The sequence below is a fragment of the Spermophilus citellus genome, assembly GCF_964194105.1.
Source record: "Spermophilus citellus genome assembly, chromosome: 6".
NCBI classification, from domain to species: domain Eukaryota; kingdom Metazoa; phylum Chordata; class Mammalia; order Rodentia; family Sciuridae; genus Spermophilus; species Spermophilus citellus.
This window is the reverse complement of record NC_138187.1, coordinates 134,121,760-134,140,212: the sequence shown is the minus strand read 5'-3', so window position 1 is coordinate 134,140,212 and position 18,453 is coordinate 134,121,760. Positions and strand designations below refer to the sequence as shown.

At 35.9% G+C, this 18,453-nt stretch overlaps 1 protein-coding gene across 1 annotated transcript; it reads right to left on the bottom strand.

The window, feature by feature from the left end:
- Nucleotides 1-984: 984 nt before the first annotated feature.
- UBE2T (ubiquitin conjugating enzyme E2 T) lies at nucleotides 985-15,829 on the bottom strand. The gene is made up of 7 exons (XM_081297280.1): nucleotides 14,329-15,829; nucleotides 4,923-5,092; nucleotides 4,283-4,352; nucleotides 2,394-2,499; nucleotides 2,209-2,307; nucleotides 2,008-2,091; nucleotides 985-1,233 (listed from the first exon to the last, which is right to left on the bottom strand). Exons 2-7 carry the CDS (start codon nucleotides 5,029-5,031, stop codon nucleotides 1,084-1,086), a joined length of 618 nt encoding a protein of 205 aa, XP_081153406.1. The 5' UTR covers nucleotides 5,032-5,092; nucleotides 14,329-15,829; the 3' UTR covers nucleotides 985-1,083.
- Between the last annotated feature and the right edge of the window lie 2,624 nt (nucleotides 15,830-18,453).

Genomic DNA, 18,453 nt, shown 5'->3' with positions numbered 1-18,453 from the left:
GCTGAATTTCTGAACCCACCAATCCAGATGTTTGCTCTACCCCTTCTATTCAGTAAGGTGATAGATTTCCTTTATTACCAGTCAGGGTCAGATTTTATTCACTACTGAAAGCATCCTAACTGATACATTAATGGTATCTAGGAACCCCAAACTTAACTTAATGAGTATAGAAGACAAACCCAGAATAAAATTAACTCCTGGACTTTAAAATGAACACAGTAACTGTCTTTGAGTAGTGAGTTGGAGAATTCTATAAGGTCTAGAGATACAGCTCAGTGGTAGAGTGTTTGCCGAACACATGTAGGGCCCTGGATTTGATTCTAGCATGAAGAAAAAAGAAAAAAAAAAAAAGATAAGTATATAAAATCACAAGTAGGGGATTCAAGTGCAGCACCTAATTGTTCAGAGTAATACTTTGCCATGAAATGATGCTAGGGAGTGAAAGGGATTAATAATCCCTGTTTAAATTTGTATGATTATTTGAACAATCCCATGTCTGACCTCCTTGCCTTTACGTTCTCAAACATAAACATAATACTTGGCACACAGTAGGTGTACCTTAAATATTTGCTGACAGGAACAGCTATACTGATCACAAAAAGTGAAAGCTGCAAAAAGATGAAACATTAACAAAAGGGCACACTGCCTTATTCCCAGTTTTGAGGACTCTGAAAAGTCCTCAAAAAGGACTTCTGAGAGCCTAGAGGTAACTGAATTATTTCTAACGGCTACTTTGCCTCTATATTAAACATTCAGTGTCCCTAGTGATGGTGGTAAGTTGACAATAGAAAGGACAGATATTTTAACATTCTGATTATACAGCACCCCGGCCAGTCCACTCTCAAATACCCATGAAGGATAAACACATACTCAACATTAGATGATTATTTATTTTTCAGGTTTAAAAGGTTTCAAAATACATATGTGCAAGATAAATAAAACAAACAGAGAATCACTCGAGAGCAGAACACATAAATATACAGGGTCTTTTATAGGATACAAAAATTACAATGTCATCAAATACCAAGAAAAACATTTAGGAAAGGTAAGCAAATTAGACCATCTCGTCAAAGGATACATTAACTAAGATGGACCAGGACAAACTCCCTGAACATCAGGGCAAAATTTCTTTTCTCTGCCTACTAGCTGCCTGGCCTTCCTTTTTTGTGTTGAGTTGTGGGCTTCAGACTCATTTCCCTCTGCTGAATTATCAAGCATCTCTTCCTCAGTGGCCTAAAAAGGAGAGGTAAGGTGAAATACAACAAAGTTCACACAAATGCCAAAGAAAAACAGTGAAGCTCTGTAATATTATTTCCAGGTATTTTGTTACAAGGTTTATATATTGCATGGTGTATATGGTATTTTCTCTGAAAGCATCTTCCTAAAATTTTTGTATGTTTTAATTATTTCCTTTAACAAATAACACATAACTGCTACTCTACTCAATTTCAAGTATCTTGTAACTCAGCAAAAACCAGGATGTGCTAATCTCTATAATCTTGTAATTTGTATTTTGTTAAATGAGGAAACTTTATCAACTTAAATTAGGGAAGTTTTTCCTTTTCCTTTCTTCTGAGAATGGTCCCATAAGAAATATAAAAATTTCCCCTTCAACCTAAAACCCTCCCTATTTCTGCAACTAGTTTCTATAAATATAGTCCTTTCTCAGTATTAAAAGAGATAACTCAGAAAAAAAAAAAACCCTTCAAGTCACCTCCCTTTCTATTCCTGCTACCCTCTAGAATACAAAAAAAATAATATATATATTAACTAGAAGCTGCCTGCCCTCTAGTGTTGCCAGCAGATGACAACTATTAGGAAAAATCTACTGCTGGTTAGCTACCAGGCTGTTTTGTTAAATAGTTTTTAGATGGTTGCAATAGGAGAAAAAGATCACCTACCTATTCTAACTACAGTATAAATTTGGCAAATCTAATAAACATTATTTTTATACATATATAGATATATATACATTTAACAAACTGATAATAATAGCAAATATCATACCTTTTGTTTTGGTCTTGCATGCTTCTCTGTCCACTCCCTGGCATTCTTGAGGAAGACTGGCTTATTATATTTAAATTCTGAGGACTGAGACAAAAGAATTCATGGAGGAAAAAGAAGAAAAAAAAAAAGATTTGGCATAGTATGCATCATTAGAGTTATGAGAGAGTAGGCTATGTGCTGCTGAGGAAATGGGGTACTTACAATGTCAGCCATCAGTGGGTCATCAGGGTTGGGTTCTGACATGAGCAGCTGAATAGAGGTCAACACAGTTGCAATGTTGAGTGATGGTCTCCAGGCACCCTGTACACAGATAAGCACTTGCTTTTATATTAGAATGTGACATTGTAATTCAAGTTTTATTCAGTTAATCTTTATACACCACTCACTTTTGGTGGCAGTTTGAGAACATCTAGACAAATCCTTCCAGCAGAATCAATGTTTGGATGATAGATTGGAGTCAAAAATCGGATCTGCGGAGGTTCAAATGGGTACCTTTGAATGTATAGAACAGGAAATCATTATTTTACTATGGCTTTTATTATGTTTTAAGTACCTCCCTGGTCACTAATAGATAAAAGGTAATGCTGATATTAGAAAAATGTCAAGAAGGCAGCATTTGAAATGAGGCAAACCTTTTCTCTTCCCCCATTTTTTTTTTTTTAAAGAGAGAGAGAGGAGAGAGAGAGAGAGAGAGAGAGAGAGAGAGAGAGAGAGAGAGAGAGAGAGAATTTTTAATATTTATTTTTAGTTCTCGGCAGACACAACATCTTTGTTGGTATATGGTGCTGAGGATTGAACCCAGGCCGCACACATGCCAGGCGAGCGCGCTACCGCTTGAGCCACATCCCCAGCCCCTTCCCAAATTTTTATCATAAAAATTTAAGAATAGTCAAAAGTTGAAATAATAGTATCAGAAACATTCATATACCCACCACCTGAAATCAAGCCACTTCACCTTTTTTTTAGCACTAGGGATTCCTGGGGCCTTGCACATGCTATATGATCACTCTACCACTGAACTACATTCCCAGCTCTATTTTATCTTCTCAATATTTCAGCATGTATCTCTTAAGAATAAGGATATTCTCCTATAGAACTCTAACACCATTACACCTACAAAACTTTTAAAAAATAATTCCATAATATCTCTTCCTATTCAGATTTCCTTAACTGTCCCAATTTTTTTTTTTTTTATAGCTAGCTTTTTCGAAATGGGATCTAATTAAGACTTATACGTTGCATTTAGTATTATGTCTCTTTAGTGAGAAACAAATCTTGGAAAGTTCCCAGTCTATTTTCAGAACTGAAGTATGATGATTCTTAAGCTATTCTCTCAGGCTTTATCAAGTTTGGCCAGGATGACCTTTTAAATGTCTACATTTTAATAGATAGGTATTCATTTCATCCTTCCTCATTCTGCACAAAAGTACAACTGTAACTTAACTGATCAGAGTCTTAAAGAAGACTTTAACTAAGAAGGACCTTAATATTGAGATGGAAAGTTGAATGGTGGTTGCCAGGAACCGGGGGCAGGGGAGACAGGGAGTTATATAGTTTGGGAAGATAAAAAAGTTATATAGATAGATTTAGTGATGGTTGCACAACAATGTGAATATTTTAAAAATGGTTAAAATGGCTGGCTGTGGTGACCCATGCCTGTAATCTCAGTGATTTGGGAGCCTGAGGTAGGAGGATCTGAAGTTCTAGGCCAGCCTCTGCAATTTTGTGAGGCCCTAAGCAACTTAGCAAGACCCTGTCTCAAATAAATAAAAAGGGTTGAGGATGTAGCTCAGTGGTCAAGTACCCGTGGTTTTAATCCAGGGACACTTTACTTTTTTTTGTACAAAACAACAACAACAAAAAGATGGTTAAAATGATCAATTTTATGTTATGCATATTTTAGCATGGTTTAAAGGTTCAGAGGTGGGATGAGGGAAGGCTCAGTTGTGATTTAGTCCATTCTTTTAGACAAGGAAATTGAATTCCAGAGAGATAAAAACAAAACAAACAAGCAAAAAAACTTAATTGTATTAAGTCATGACAAGACTAGAATTAAAACCCAGGTGCTTTGGGTTGCGGGTGTAGCTTAGTGGTGGAATGCTTGCCTAGCATGTGCACAGCTATGGATTTGATCCCAGCACCGACAGAAAACAAACACCAAAAAAACCCAAAGAAAATCAGATGCTTTACTCCTACGTTTAATACTCTATATACTACGTTGTTCCATCTTCCAGTAACTTTTACTTTATAGGTTAAGAACTGAACTTGCACTAACCTCTCAGGAATGAGGATTTCCAACTTGAAAACACCTTTCTCATAAGGTGTATTGGCTCCACCTAATATTTCTTTAAAGAAAAGGTAAAAAGGGAATCAGATGATTTGAATTATCATTCCATATGGACTTAATAAGGGTATGGTCCTAACAGAAAAACTAGGTCCAGGACAATAATTTTCTCTCAGGGCTTTAGTCTTTTGCAATGCATCATAATGTTGATGTACCCCAAAAGCTGATGGTCTCAAAGGACAAAGAGAAGATCTAAAACAGAAGTTGTAAATGCTGGCTACCAGACCAAATACAACCTACAGATTTGTTTTGTTTGGACAGCAATATTTTAATCACTTATGTTTCCCGTCTGGCCTCCTAGATATTTGAAATGGCCAGCTTTGGTCTAAATACTGCTTTAGAGCTGATGCCAAAATTCTGATTTTAAATCAGCAAAAGGTATAATAAAAACTGAAAGACTCCAGAAATTCCAAGCAAAACTTTTAGGACAATAAACAAATAAGTATAAAAAAGATGGGAGGGTACTTGGACCTTATAACTGTTCCCTACTTCAGAACACACAAATGTTTGATTTCAGCACAATTTTCAAATGGGGCCATGACCCTCATGATAGGCATGATGGGATACCCACGAGCTCGCAGGTTATCAGTCTGGTCCTTTTCTTGCCAGCATGTGATGCCTGGGGGTGGCTCTGTAGATAACATGTGCAGCTCTTTTTTCAGTCGGGATGCTCTTTGCATGATCCCAAGTAAAAGGAACCACACAGCTCACCGCTCCACAAAACAGTCTGGTTGGGATGTGCTGAGGGAGGAAAAAGAGCAACCATGAAATAGTTAGCAGAGGTGACTGGAACTTTCAGCACATACTTTCAATTTAGTGAAGGTCGGATTCCTCTTAATCTCTATTCTGACAAGGGAGTCTGAGTTTTTTCTACTTCCTTCTTGTGAACATTTCATCTACTCTAGCAAATAAATTTTTAAAATAAACAGGAGGTCAAAGTAGGATTACAAGTTTGAGGGCCGCTTCAGCAACTTAGCAAGACCTTGTCTTACAATACAAAGGACTGGGGGTGTAGCTCAGTGGTAAAATGCCTCTGGATTCAATCCCCCGTATAAAACAAAACACCCAAACAAATGAAAAAACTACTAAAGGTTTTAAATTAATGTATGCTTCCTCTAATAATTATAAACTCATGAGGCCAGGCAGGGCCTGGACAAATACTTGCAGCGTGAGGAAGCCTATCTAAGCTCTGTGAGAGCAAGAATGAATGTCAATCCTCAGACACAAGCTGCTGCCTGAAGTTCTCTCCATGCGGATTCCACATCTTCCCAGTTCTTCAGGAAACCTACCCCATCAGTTAGTCCACCTTTCCCTAGTACTGCCAATCTTTCCCTCTTAGTCCTAACATTCAAATAAGTCCAAAGTCTTTCTCATCTAAAACGAATCCCACAACACATCCATTCACTCTCTTCCTCTAGTTCTCCCTCTGGTGACCGACCAGCCACAGGATGGTAATAATTTGATAGGTATTACAAGTATCTCCTAGTTATGGTCATCTTTCCACTTTAAGGTGCCCTTTGATCAAAACATTTAAATCAATTTAAAATCATTTCCATACCAAATTTAAAGATATTTTCCAACACATTCCTCAAATCTTGTTATAATTTCACTTTTCACATTTCAATTTTTTTAATTCACTAGGAATTGGTATTTTTATATTGTGAGAGGTAGGAGTCCAATTTAAAAATATTCACCAAATAAATATATAGCCAATTGTCCTAGCACCATCTACTGGAAAAGTCCATTCTTCTCCCTGATATTACCATAAATTAAATTTCTGTCTACAAGTGGATCTATTTTGGGACTCTTGCTTGAATGTGTTGCATTGGTTAAGTAGATTATTTTTGGGCTAATATTCCAGTGTTTCAATTACTACAGCTTATTTTCATTATTTACTTAAATTGTTTCCAGCTTTATTGAGGTATAATTGGCCAATATGATTTACTCATGGATCTTTATAAACTGTTAAAAAAAGCAAATTATAAAAAATTTTATAATTTTTATGTAAAGTCTTATTTGATGTTAGATATATTCCTAAGCATTTTATTTTTTATCTTTTCAAAAAAATATTTTCTACCTATTTCTTGCTAGTATATATAAATATAATCAATTTTTAACTGAAACCTTAATAATGTTAATATTAAATCCACTTAGGGGTGGGGGGGTTTGGGTAATTCTAACAGCCAATCACATCATCCACACATAATCAGTTTCTCTCTCCCCTTCTACCCTTCTCCTGTCTTCTCTTCTGATGGTAACTTCCAGCACAACCTAGAACAGAAGAGCTGATAGCTGTTATTCTTGCCTGATTTCTAACCTTTAAGGCAAAGCTTTTGACTCTGCTTATTTCTATCCTACTTTCTTAGTTTTTCCAACTTAGGTTATGCTTAATTTTTCATCTTTCTTATTTCAAATGTAAACACACTGAGACTATACATTGCCTTCTAATTGTCATTGAATACCAAAATTTTGATCTGTAGAATATTCTCCCATTCTCAATATGCTCTACTTTCCCTTACAATTTCCTCTTTAATTTAGAAATGGGTTTAATTTTCAAATGTGGGGGTTTCCTAGTTATATGTTACTGATTTCTAATGTGTAGTTTATATATATATCCTTTGAATTTGATGAGTCTTGCTTTATTGTCAAATATGTAGTCACTATTCACAAATGTCCTGTGTATGCTTAAAAATACCTACACACCAAAGTTATTTGAGGAAATAGTCTATTTATGCCATTAGATAAGCTTAACTTTGTTTTTGTTTTTTATGTCTGTACTGATTTTTTTCTCTTGTGATTTATCAATTATTGAGACTGATGTTTAACTGATAAAGCACTACGATGGTAAATGTAATTTCTCCTGGTAGTTTTGTCAAATTTTGCCTTAAATATTTAGGTTAGGCTATTAGAGACATACAAGTTTAAAATTGTTACATATTTATAGCAAATTTTAGCTTTTATCATTTTTAGAGAATGTTCTCTTCTCTAGTAATGATTTATCCTTAAAGTATCTTTCATATTAAAGCTATCTCAGCTTTCTTCTAGATGATATTTGCCTGAGACACCATTTCCTATTGTTTCATTTTCTATTTTTCTGTATCTTTAGGCTTATTATGTGCCTTTTGTATATATCTGAAATTATAAGGTTTTTTTTTCCTTCTTTTAGATTTTCTCTATTGTCTTGAAAATTTTTGGTCTACTTTTAAAAATCATCACATAGATTTGAACATACACATTTAACTTATCAAAGTCTAAAGTTGAAAAGCTAGAGGTTAGAGCCTAGAGTGTTTCTTGCTGCAGGGCTCAATCTGTTCTTGGTCTTTCTGGAAACCCTGTTCTCTCCTTCCCTGGCATCCTTGCTCTGCAATGCCCTGCTTTAAAAACACACATACCATCTCCTCCAGTAAGCAGTCACGGCCTACCAAGAAGGGCGGCTTGAGGCCCTGATGTGACAAGGGGGCCCACGAGGGCTGTGCACCAGGATCTACACAGTGCTTATGATTATCCAGTACACTACGGAGAAGGCCTTTGTGAAAAGACATTCAGATAGTTCTTCCTTCTGGGTTTTACAGAAGAGTAGTTCCACCTCTGGCTTGGCTGCAAATATTTCGTAGATGTAGAAGCTGGTGTTACAGACGATGTCTATAGAAGAGAAACTAATGCTGTATTGTTTAATTTTGACAAAGAAAAGTATCAAGTCAAAAGGATGACCGAATTGCATAGCCCATTTGTGAACAGATTTTTGATATCCAGAAATAGTTCAAGTTGTGGATAACACGGAAAGGGGTTCAGGAAGTTTGGTTCCCTTGCAAAGAATGAAAATTTATGCCGAGAACAAAAAATTGTGGCTCAGTGGTGGAGTGCTTGCCTAGCACGTGTGAGGCACTGGGTTCAATCCTCAGCACCACATAAAAATAAATAAATAAAATAAAGGTATTGTGTCCATCTACAACTAAAAATATAGCTGGTTCTTAAAAAAAAAAAAAAAGAAAGAAAATGAAAAACAGAACTTTTCCCTTAAGTATAAAGATTTCTTTTTTTCTGAATGTATTTTGCACTTCTGAAAACTTAATAGCTTTAACTTCTAAAAATATATGATTTTCTTAGGATCAAGGAAAGAGTACCTTTATTAGGATCACATAGAAAGTTACTTTCTTGTTTTTCTGCAACTTAAGATTGTTTGTAAGTCTGCCTTGTTGTACCCTACAACAGTTTCTTTTTTATATAAAATGTACATCAAGTACAAAACACACACACACTCACACACACACACCTGAATTACTGAATCCAGTAGAAGTTACCCCCTCAGCAACTTTAAATTAAAAGTATATCATTTACTAGTACCAACTCTTCTCCAAGCAATACAAGGACCTTGGAATAAATGAACTCTCCACTCATACTAGTTTGTATTTTAATTCTTTTTTTTTTTTTTTTAAACCCAATGAGACAGTCAAAAGTCTGAAGAAAACTATTGGGTGAAGAACTTCTAAGTAAGATATTCAAGAGAGAGAAATACAAAGAAAACCACTCTATGCATGTCATAATTAAATTGTTAAAAAAAAAAGCAAAGATAAAAAAGAAAATGTTCGTTGGAAGGGATGGCTAGAAGGGATTATAATAATAATCTGCAATCCCAGCTATTCAAGGAGTCTGAGGCATGAGGCTCATTTGAGACCAGCCTGAGTAATACAGTGAGAACGTATTGCAAAAAGAATAGTCTTAGAGCAGTCAGAGGAAAAAAGACATGACCTAGATGAATAGTGATAAGAGTAAGGATTTTAAAACAGTTATATTACAAATTAAAATTTTAAAAACGTTATATTAAAATATTCCATATCTTCAAGAAATAGAGCAGGCATGCTAAGGAGAAACATGGAAGAAAAAGACCCAAACTTCTAGACAACAAACAAGGAAAAAGAACTGTCAAAAATTGAACAGGGTATTTGGAAACCATAAGACAACATCAAATAACCTAATTCACATTCCAATGGAGTCCCAGAAAGAGGATGGAGGATAGATATTTGAAGAAATAATAGCCAAGAAATTCACAAACTTGACTGAAAGTATAAACTTGCAGATTCAAGATGCTCAAAGAATTACTAAGAAGCACAAAGAAAACAAAACACATTCTAACCAAATTGCAACAACAAGAACAAAATAGTGATAAAAAGAAAATGTAAAAGCAGTATGAGGAAAGAAGACATATTATGTTCAAAGGAACAAAAATATAAAGGCAACAGATGCCTCAGAAACAATGCATGCCAGAAGACAGTGGAGCAACATCTTTAAAGTATAGAAAAGCAGATTTAGAATTCTGTATCTGGCAAAAATTAAAGAGATAAATGGAATAATAATGAAAATAAGAGTATATCTTTGTAGTCTTGGGTTAGGCAAAGTTTTTTTACACACAAGATACCAAGAGCATGCACACAGAAAATTTGATAAAATCTGACTTCATTAAAATTAAACCATGAAGTGATAAGACAACAGAAGGGAAAAAAACATATTAATAAATCATTATATACCAGATAAGGGACTTCTTTGCATCTAAAATATATAAATAACTCACTGAAAAAAGACAACCCAATTAAAAAAAATAGGCAAAGGATTTAAACACACATTCCTTCAAAAATATACAAATCCTCAACAGCACATGAAAAGATTCCAACATCATTAATCATTAGGGAAATACAAATCAAAACCACAGTGAAATATCACTTCACAACCACTAGAATGTCTATAATGAAGAAAACCAGATTATATCTAAGTGTTGATGAGGATATGAAGAAATCAGAACCCTCATGTGTTGCTCAAGGGAATGTGAAATGAGGCAGTTGCTTTGGCAAACAGTCTGCCAGTCCCACAAAATGTTTACATAGTTACCTATGACCCTGCATCCACTCCTTGGCATATACCCAAGAGAACTGAAATTATATGTCCATAAAATCCATACACTAATGCAAATAGCAGCACTATTTGTAGCAGTCGACAAATGAAAACAATACAAATATACATAATTTGAAGAATGGATAAACAAATATGATATGACCACACTGTGGAATATTATTCAGCAATAGAAAAACAAAGCACCCGTACATGCCACAGAACAGCCTTGGAAATACTGTGTTAAGTGAAAGAAGTCACAAAATATCATATATAGCCTTGTACAATTCCATTTATGTGAAATGTCTAGAATAGGTAATACATTAGAGACAGAAATTAGATGAGTGGTTATCAAGGGATGGGGAAAAGAAGATAGGGAGCAGCTGCTAATGGGCAGTATTTCTTTTGGGGATGATGAAAATGGATTGTAGCAATGATTGCACAACCATAAGAACACGCTAAAACCCACTGAATCACATATTTATTTAAATGCGACTTATATGGTATGTGAATATCTTAATAAAGTTAAAAAAAATGGAAACAACCCCAATATCCATCAATAGAAAAATGGAAAAATGAACAGTGGGATAACTCTAAAATGCAACACTTTTTTAAAAGGACAAACTACTGATACAACAGGCATGAATGTCAAAAATAATCATGCTGAGTGCAAGTAGTAGATAGACAAAAAGAGCACATAATCTCCAGTTCTATTCTAAGTAAGTGTTTGCTTAGAAATGGAGGGATAATGGAAGGCATGGCTAGAAGGGATTACTAAGAAATTTTTGGAAGTAACAGACATGTTCATTATCTTGATTGTGGTAATATGTTCACAAATGTGTATTTAAGTCAAAAACCTACCACATTGCACGCAATATATTCAGCTTATTGTATGTCAATTATTTTATCAATAAATATGATAAAAAGTTATCACAAATAAAAGCCTGATCATCAATGTTACAGTGATGGAAATGTGTAGCAAAGTTTAAGAATATGAGGCTGGGCTGGGGCTCAATGGTAAAGCACTTGCTTAGCACGTGTGAGGCATTAGGTTCAATCCTCAGCACCACATAAATAAATAAAATAAAGGTATTGTGTCCATCTACAACTAAATATATATATCGCAAAGGAAGGCTCATGACAGTAGAATGAATGGGACAGAACTTTCCTATGTCCATATATGAATACATGACCAGTGTAACTCCACATTATGTACAACCACAATAATGGAAAGTTATACTCCACGTATGTATGATATATCAAAATACATTCTATTGTCATGTGTAACTAAAAAGAACAAATACAAACTTAAAAAAAGAAGGAAAACTCTTTACAAGAAAATATGTTTAGCATTACTAAAGTTTGAAACACTTAATTTCTCTAGTGCTTAGATCTGAGAATAAGACCACATATTCTTTGTGTAGATACACAAAAAAGGGACATGTAAAAGTATTTCATTGAGTATTCCCATGAACTGAGTATTCATAAATAAAAATTTTTTCGAGATGAACTTCAGTAAAAATAGGGGTGCTAAGGATTGAATTCGGGGGCACTCGACCACTGAGCCATGTCCCAAACCCTATTTTTAATTTTTTTTAGAGACAGGGTCTCACTGAGTTGCTTAGCGCCTCATTTTTGCTGAGGCTGGCTTTGAACTCACGATCCTCTGGCCTCAGCCTCCTGAGCCACTGGGATTATAGGCGGGTGCCACTGCGCCCAGCTGGTAGAATTTATTTAACTTTTTTTAAAAAAATATTTTTTAGTTTTTGATGGACCTTTATTTTTTAATTTATTTGTATATGGTGCTGAGAATCGAACCCAGTGCGTCACACGTGTTAGGCAAGCGCGCTACCTCTGAGCCACAACCTCAGCTCCAACTTTTTTTAATATTTATTTTTTAGTTGTAGTTGGACACAATACCTTTATTTTATTTATTTTTAGATGATGCTGAGGATTGAACCCAGGGCCTCGCACATGCTAGGCACTTGCTCCATCAATGAGCCACAACCCCAGCCCAGGATTTATTTTTAATAACTATGCAAATATGTTGGTCTCCTTTTAAAGCAAGTGCTTAAATGGTCACATTAGTCCTCAGATGGTCATCACATTTTAGGATCTGATTCTGAGCAGTAAACCTATATTCAAAGGGGCCTAGATACACTAATTCATGCTAACTTACTCACACAGCCTTAAACTAATCAGAAAGCCAATTAATTTGTAAAAACCCCAGTAAAAACTTTATTTCCACAATTCTCTCCCTAAGTTATTTTTACTTTCTAATTATAATCAAAGAATCACTTGATAGGATTACTAGACAGTTTTTTTTTTAAAGAGAGAGGGAGAGAGAGGAGAGAGAGAGAGAGAGAGAGAGAGAATTTTTAATATTTATTTTGTTTTAGTTCTCGGCAGACACAACATCTTTGTTGGTATGTGGTGCTGAGGATCGAACCCGGGCCGCCCGCACGCATGCCAGGCGAGTGCGCTACCGCTTGAGCCACATCCCCAGCCCAAGACAGTTTTAATTTATGATAATCATCAACTTTGATGCATCCATCTTAACCATAGGGAGACATGTTCAAAGGAGACTAAATTTGTGTATTGCCTGCTTAAGACACTGCTGAATCCTGTCCCAAAGACTAATTTTAGTTCTTTGGTTGTCTCTTTTTTTGATGGGGTAGTGGGGTGTACATGGGGGGCTAATCCAGGGGCATTCTGCCACTGAGCTACAACCCCAGCCCTTTTTTTTTTTTTTTTTTTTGAGACAGGCCCTCACTAAGCTGAGGCTGGCCTTGAACTTGTGATCCTCCTGCCTCAGTCACTAGAACTACAGGCATGTGCCAATACATCCCACATTCCTTTTTTTTTTTAAAGAGGGGAGGGGCAAGGTGCTTCTCCACAATTAACACACTCTTTCAGAAATATTTAAATATCTAAATAGACTAATACTATGGGTGAATTAATAGTAGAATCAATTATATCATACCTCTTTCATATACATTGTGTATTTCCAAATTTACTTAGCTATGCTGGTTTTGTTTTGATGCTAGGGATTGAACCCAAGGGCCCTTTGCTTGCTAAGTAAATGCTCTACCACTAAGCTACACTCCCAGTCCTTCTGGCTACACCTTTAAGAACATCATCTCTTGGAGCAATTACTTCACTAGATAATTAACCTTAACTTTGATACACAGAACCTTACAACTTTGTCCTTAAGCATATACTGGGAATCAGTTACAATGAAACCATTAACCTGAAGTATAACTTTTATACCTTTACATAAAATGAGAACACATTGGAAAGGTAGGTAAGGGGATTAGATAAGAGTGAGAGCAGGTAAGACATTTCTTTCAAAAAAAGGAACTAGACTCCAGTCTCACTATATCAACAAATCGGTATGTGCCACTCCTTGGCTCGAAAGCCATCAATTGCTGCATATTTTCTGGGTGTTAAGGTTCTTTACAGTCTAGCTTCAACCCATATTTTTAGCTTCATATTTAGAAACTACTTCCCTTGCATTTATGCTTTAGCCCCACAGACATAATGCCCATATCATTCTCGGTCACACCTACAGATCAGTACACACCAAATTCTTCCTCCTCTACAGTAATGCATCCCAACCCTATACACCACTCAAATGCATCTCTGATAGCTTCCTTCTCATCTGGACGGATTCTTTAGGACAGGTCCCTAGTCTTTAAAAAAAGCTTTTTCATGTATCCAAACCTGTACGACGTTTAATAATTAATGAACAAAACCTGAGATGTTGAAGAAAGTAAAAATAACGGCCTGCTCATACCCTGCGGCGAGTACAGGGCACTTACCCGTCTTTTTCACCCTGGCAAATTTCTCCCTAGTATCCCTGGAGAAGCTTCCACCCAAGTTCACTGCGAAAATACTTATAACTTCCGCTCACCATTGGCTTTTCTGATTTTTCCCTTCAGTGGAGAGGAAAACGCCCATGTTAAGATAAAACTCAAGACTTCTTCCCCCAAGACTAAGCTGAGACTGGCCTCGAACTTGTGATCCTCCTGCCTCAGTCACTAGAGCTCCTCTGGGTACGTTCTCCCGGGTGTGGGGCCGGAAAACTTGCTTACCTGTGCAACCTCACTTCACAGCGCAGCAGCGCAGGTATCTAGTAGGAACTGGGAATCCGCGCCTGCCTGAGCCCGGGCTGTTGGCGTGACCCCGCCTCCTACCCTGCAAGGATTGTGATTGGTTCGCAACAATTCCCTAGAGACGAGTACACCCGTCTATTGGCCAGCGCTCTGGGACCGCTTCCGCTCATGCCTCATTCAAATTGGAGCGCGCGTTCTGGCGCCACCCTTCAAATCCCTACGCCCAGCCCACCTCTGCTGAGGTTCCTGGAGGCGCTGTTCCGGCTGCGCTACCTGGCACAAGGTTGGCTTTGTCCAGGCGGAAAGCTGGAAAGAGAACAAGGAAAGGAACCGGAAACTTTTAATCTGAAGAAGGGAATAGGCTATCGCTGTCTTCGTTTCTTTTAAATATTTTTCATACGATAGACTTTACTTCATAACCTACATGTAAGATGAATGGATGATAATTAAAGTTGAAATTTAGTTCAGTAAAGCATTTTGGCTATCAGAACTCTAAAAAGTGAAGAGAGTGAATTCCAGAGCATCACTGGAAGTGTTCAAGTGGAAGTTGGGTAATTATTTGTTAAAATGGCGCAAAAGGGATTCTTGTATTGGGTGGAAGTTTGGGATAGATGAATTTTATTTATTTATTTATCTATCTATCTATTTATTTATTTATTTTTGCCACTGTTCTGGGGCTCTAACTCAGGACCTAGCACATCCTACCACGAAGCCATATCCCCAGCCTTGGAACAGAGACTTTTAAGCTGTTAAAGGAAGTACCTGAATGAGGAAGTACCTGTTCATAGCTAAACCAACCTTGATAGAGCTGCTTCTGCCAGAGGTGAATGCTCCTTGAGAGGTGCAGGATGGCTTGGACCTGAGAATACAAAGGACAGGGCTGGAACTTGACTAGCCTTTGGGAATACTGTATGTGGGACAACAACAAGAAAAAAACAAATAAAACCCAACCTTCATCTTATCATTGCTTTTAGCTCATTGTGTCATTTTAGAACAGTGGTGGCATAGGAGCAAAGAACAGTCTCTTCCTAAACTTGTAAACCAATATAATTCTGGCAACTGTAGAGATTTAGTCCAAATTGATGTTAGGTAGCAGCTGGTTCTCCATGAACTGCATGGTATGTTTTCTCTCCTCAGTAGACCCACACAGTCACTAGAACTCTATGATCCTACTCTGGAATTCCTCACTTTAGTTGTACGACTGAACCAACTAAATAAAATAGCTTATGAGTTATGAGAATTATTATATGAGATTATGAAACATCAGGAATTCTGTTACTGTCCAGTCTAGTTTCCAGTTAGCTGTTGGGAGTTTGCATTTATTGTTAGCATTTACTCATTGCAGTGAAGTGGGGTTTTTTCCCATAATTTTGGAGTTATGTCTTATTTTATTTTGATATTTTACTGATATTTAATCCCCTCAATGTCTTATTTTCTTTTTACCTCAACTGTTGTATCTCAATTACAGTTCTGTCTCACAACTGAAATTATTTACTTCCTTGAGTGATTCTTTGAGAAATAGGTATTATTATGTCTCTTAGAAAAAGTACTAACTGTATTGAGTTTTGTGGAAAGGAGTGATAATAGAAAACCAGCAAATTGAGTTTTGGCGAAGGATCGGAGATGGACAGGGAAAAGAAAGGACTGGGTGTTAACTGTACAGTTCAATTTGCCCACCAGAGGGAGCTATAGGACCTAGTGGGAATAGAGGCCAGAATAAAAATGTTTCATAAACTGTCTACAGGTGTCATTGCCTTTTTTTCTTAATATTTACTTTTTAGTTGTAGGTGGACACAATATCTTTATTTTATTTTTATGTGGTGCTGAGGATCAAACCCAGTGCCTCACGTGTGCTAGGTGAGTGCTCTACCAACGGCCACAACCACAGCCTGTCATATTGCTTTTTAAATGGAGTAGTCTAATCTTAAAATTTATTGTTTAAATTGTGGATATGGAAAATTACAATTTTATAAAAGTTTCTTCCCTTTATAGAAAACAGAGGATTTAGTACATTTGAAAGTACAAAAATTGTATTTTATTTGTATGCAGGCTTATTTGTCAGGATTTACTTGCTTATATATAAAAATATTTTCTTTAAGGCATTCCGTTCTAAATTTAAACTATCATACTTGTTTAATAAACTTATTATGTAATTTATTCTCAGAGACCTGGTTGATTAGAAAAAAACTGACATGATTTTAACTAAAAAAATTATAGTGTAAATAATTATTATTATTTGTAGTAATCACTTAGTTCAAAGACACATTTCTCTTCTTCTGGGTAGGTTTGCTCTTAAATTAATTAGACAAGGAACTTAGCTATTTACACCTTTCTGTAAAGTCTCCTAAGAGAAGGTTACTATAATGAGAAAAGTAGAAGGAAAGGAGAAGAGGAAAGGTAAGGGGGAAAGGAGGAAGGGAAGATGAGGAAGAAGAAAAAAGGCAAATATAATTAGCAAGGAAGTACTTCCTGCTTCCAGAATCTTCCTAGTATTGAGACTTTATTATTGTTGAAATTGAAACTTTTCTTGAGGAAAGAAGAATTTAAACTGAACTTGGCCAATTTTAATTTATTTTTTTCAATTTAATTTATTTATACAACCAGACCAGCTATTTCTTGTTTCTGAATGCAAAAAGAATATAGTCAAAAGAAATGAGCCGGGCATGGTGATGCACGCCTGTAATTCTAGAAATTTGGGAGGCTGAGGCAGAAGGATTTCAAGTTTGAGGCCAGTCTCAGCAAGGCCCTAAGCACCTTAGCAAGATCCTGTCTCAAAATAAAAAATAAAATAAGAGCTGGTGATGTAACTCAGTGGTTCCCTGGGTGCAATCCCCACTCCGTACCCCCCAAAAAGTATACATTAGTGATTTATTTTTATGCACATTTTTAGTCGTTGCACATAAAGATGCTGTAAGGCTTAATTAGTATTTATAAGATATTTAGGAATATTCAACTTAAAGCATATGGAATATAGACACTATTATTAAACATAATATTTTGTATTTATGTGTCAGTTTTTATGTGAGGCTTTCAATTTTTAGATTTATTTACTTCTTCAGTGTATGATTTCCAGTGCATTTCAGAGAAAATTGAGGAACAGGCAAATGTTCATAATAAGAGTATAATAAAAATAAGTTTCCCTTTACAATACCTAGTCATTTTGCTGCTTTTCTTTTCTTTTTTTTTTTTTTTTGGTGGCACTAGGAATTGAACCCAGGACCTAGTGCATGCTAAGCATGCATTCCACCATTGAGCTACATCCCCAATCCTTCCAAAAATTTTATTTTGAGGCAGGGTCTGGATACGTTACTGGAATTTCAATACTCCTACCTCAGCTTTGCCAGTAGCTGAGATTATAGGCATGCACCACCATGCATAGGGTTTTTGTAACATTTTTAAAGAACAATTTCAAATATGCAGAAAATATGAAAGAACCTAATATTTGTATATGTTGTCTTTAATTATGGATAACACATTTAATTATATTTTGTCCAGGGCTAAGGCCTTAGAGGGTATAGTTATTAAATCAATTAGATACACAAAGGTTTTATAAGCAATTCATGTTGAATATGAAAATATTCCACTTGTTGCCTTAGGAGTTTAGAATGTTGCATAGTATCTTTTTGTGGCTTTGGAAAAAAAAAATCATGGAAGACAAAATGTCCATTCTGTTTGGTAATATTTAAGATCCATGACAAGAATAGAGGAGAGGAGGGAGAATGAAAGGAAATTAATATTCATTGTTAACTGATTGTTCCAAGAATAGCGCTAGTTATCCTTGCATACCTTATCACATTTAATCCATGAGACTACCCTTTGAGGTATTATTATCTCAGTTTTATGCGTAAGGAAACAGGCTCAGAGAAGTCCAGTAACTTGTCTAAATATGTGAATTCAATTTGAATTCAAAGCTTAAGCTCTTGCCACTACACCTGGATGCGTTCTTTTAAATATCTTTTCTGGGCTCAGAATAAGTGTCATGTTGAAAATATTTATGTAATACATGTATTGCCTTATGTGTATGGATGCTTCTCTTCCTCACTCACATTCCCATTTACTGTGATTAATACATGTTAATAAAACTCTAGATTTAGAATCTGAACA

Coding starts and splice junctions, on each gene's coding strand:
- UBE2T (XM_081297280.1), bottom strand. CDS start 5,031: ATGCAAAGAGCATCCCGACTGAAAAAAGAGCTGCACATGTTATCTACA. Junction 4,353..4,922: donor GACTGATAACCTGCGAGCTC/GTGGGTATCCCA, acceptor TTTTCTTTAAAG/AAATATTAGGTGGAGCCAAT. Junction 2,308..2,393: donor TTCTCAAACTGCCACCAAAA/GTGAGTGGTGTA, acceptor ATCTGTGTACAG/GGTGCCTGGAGACCATCACT.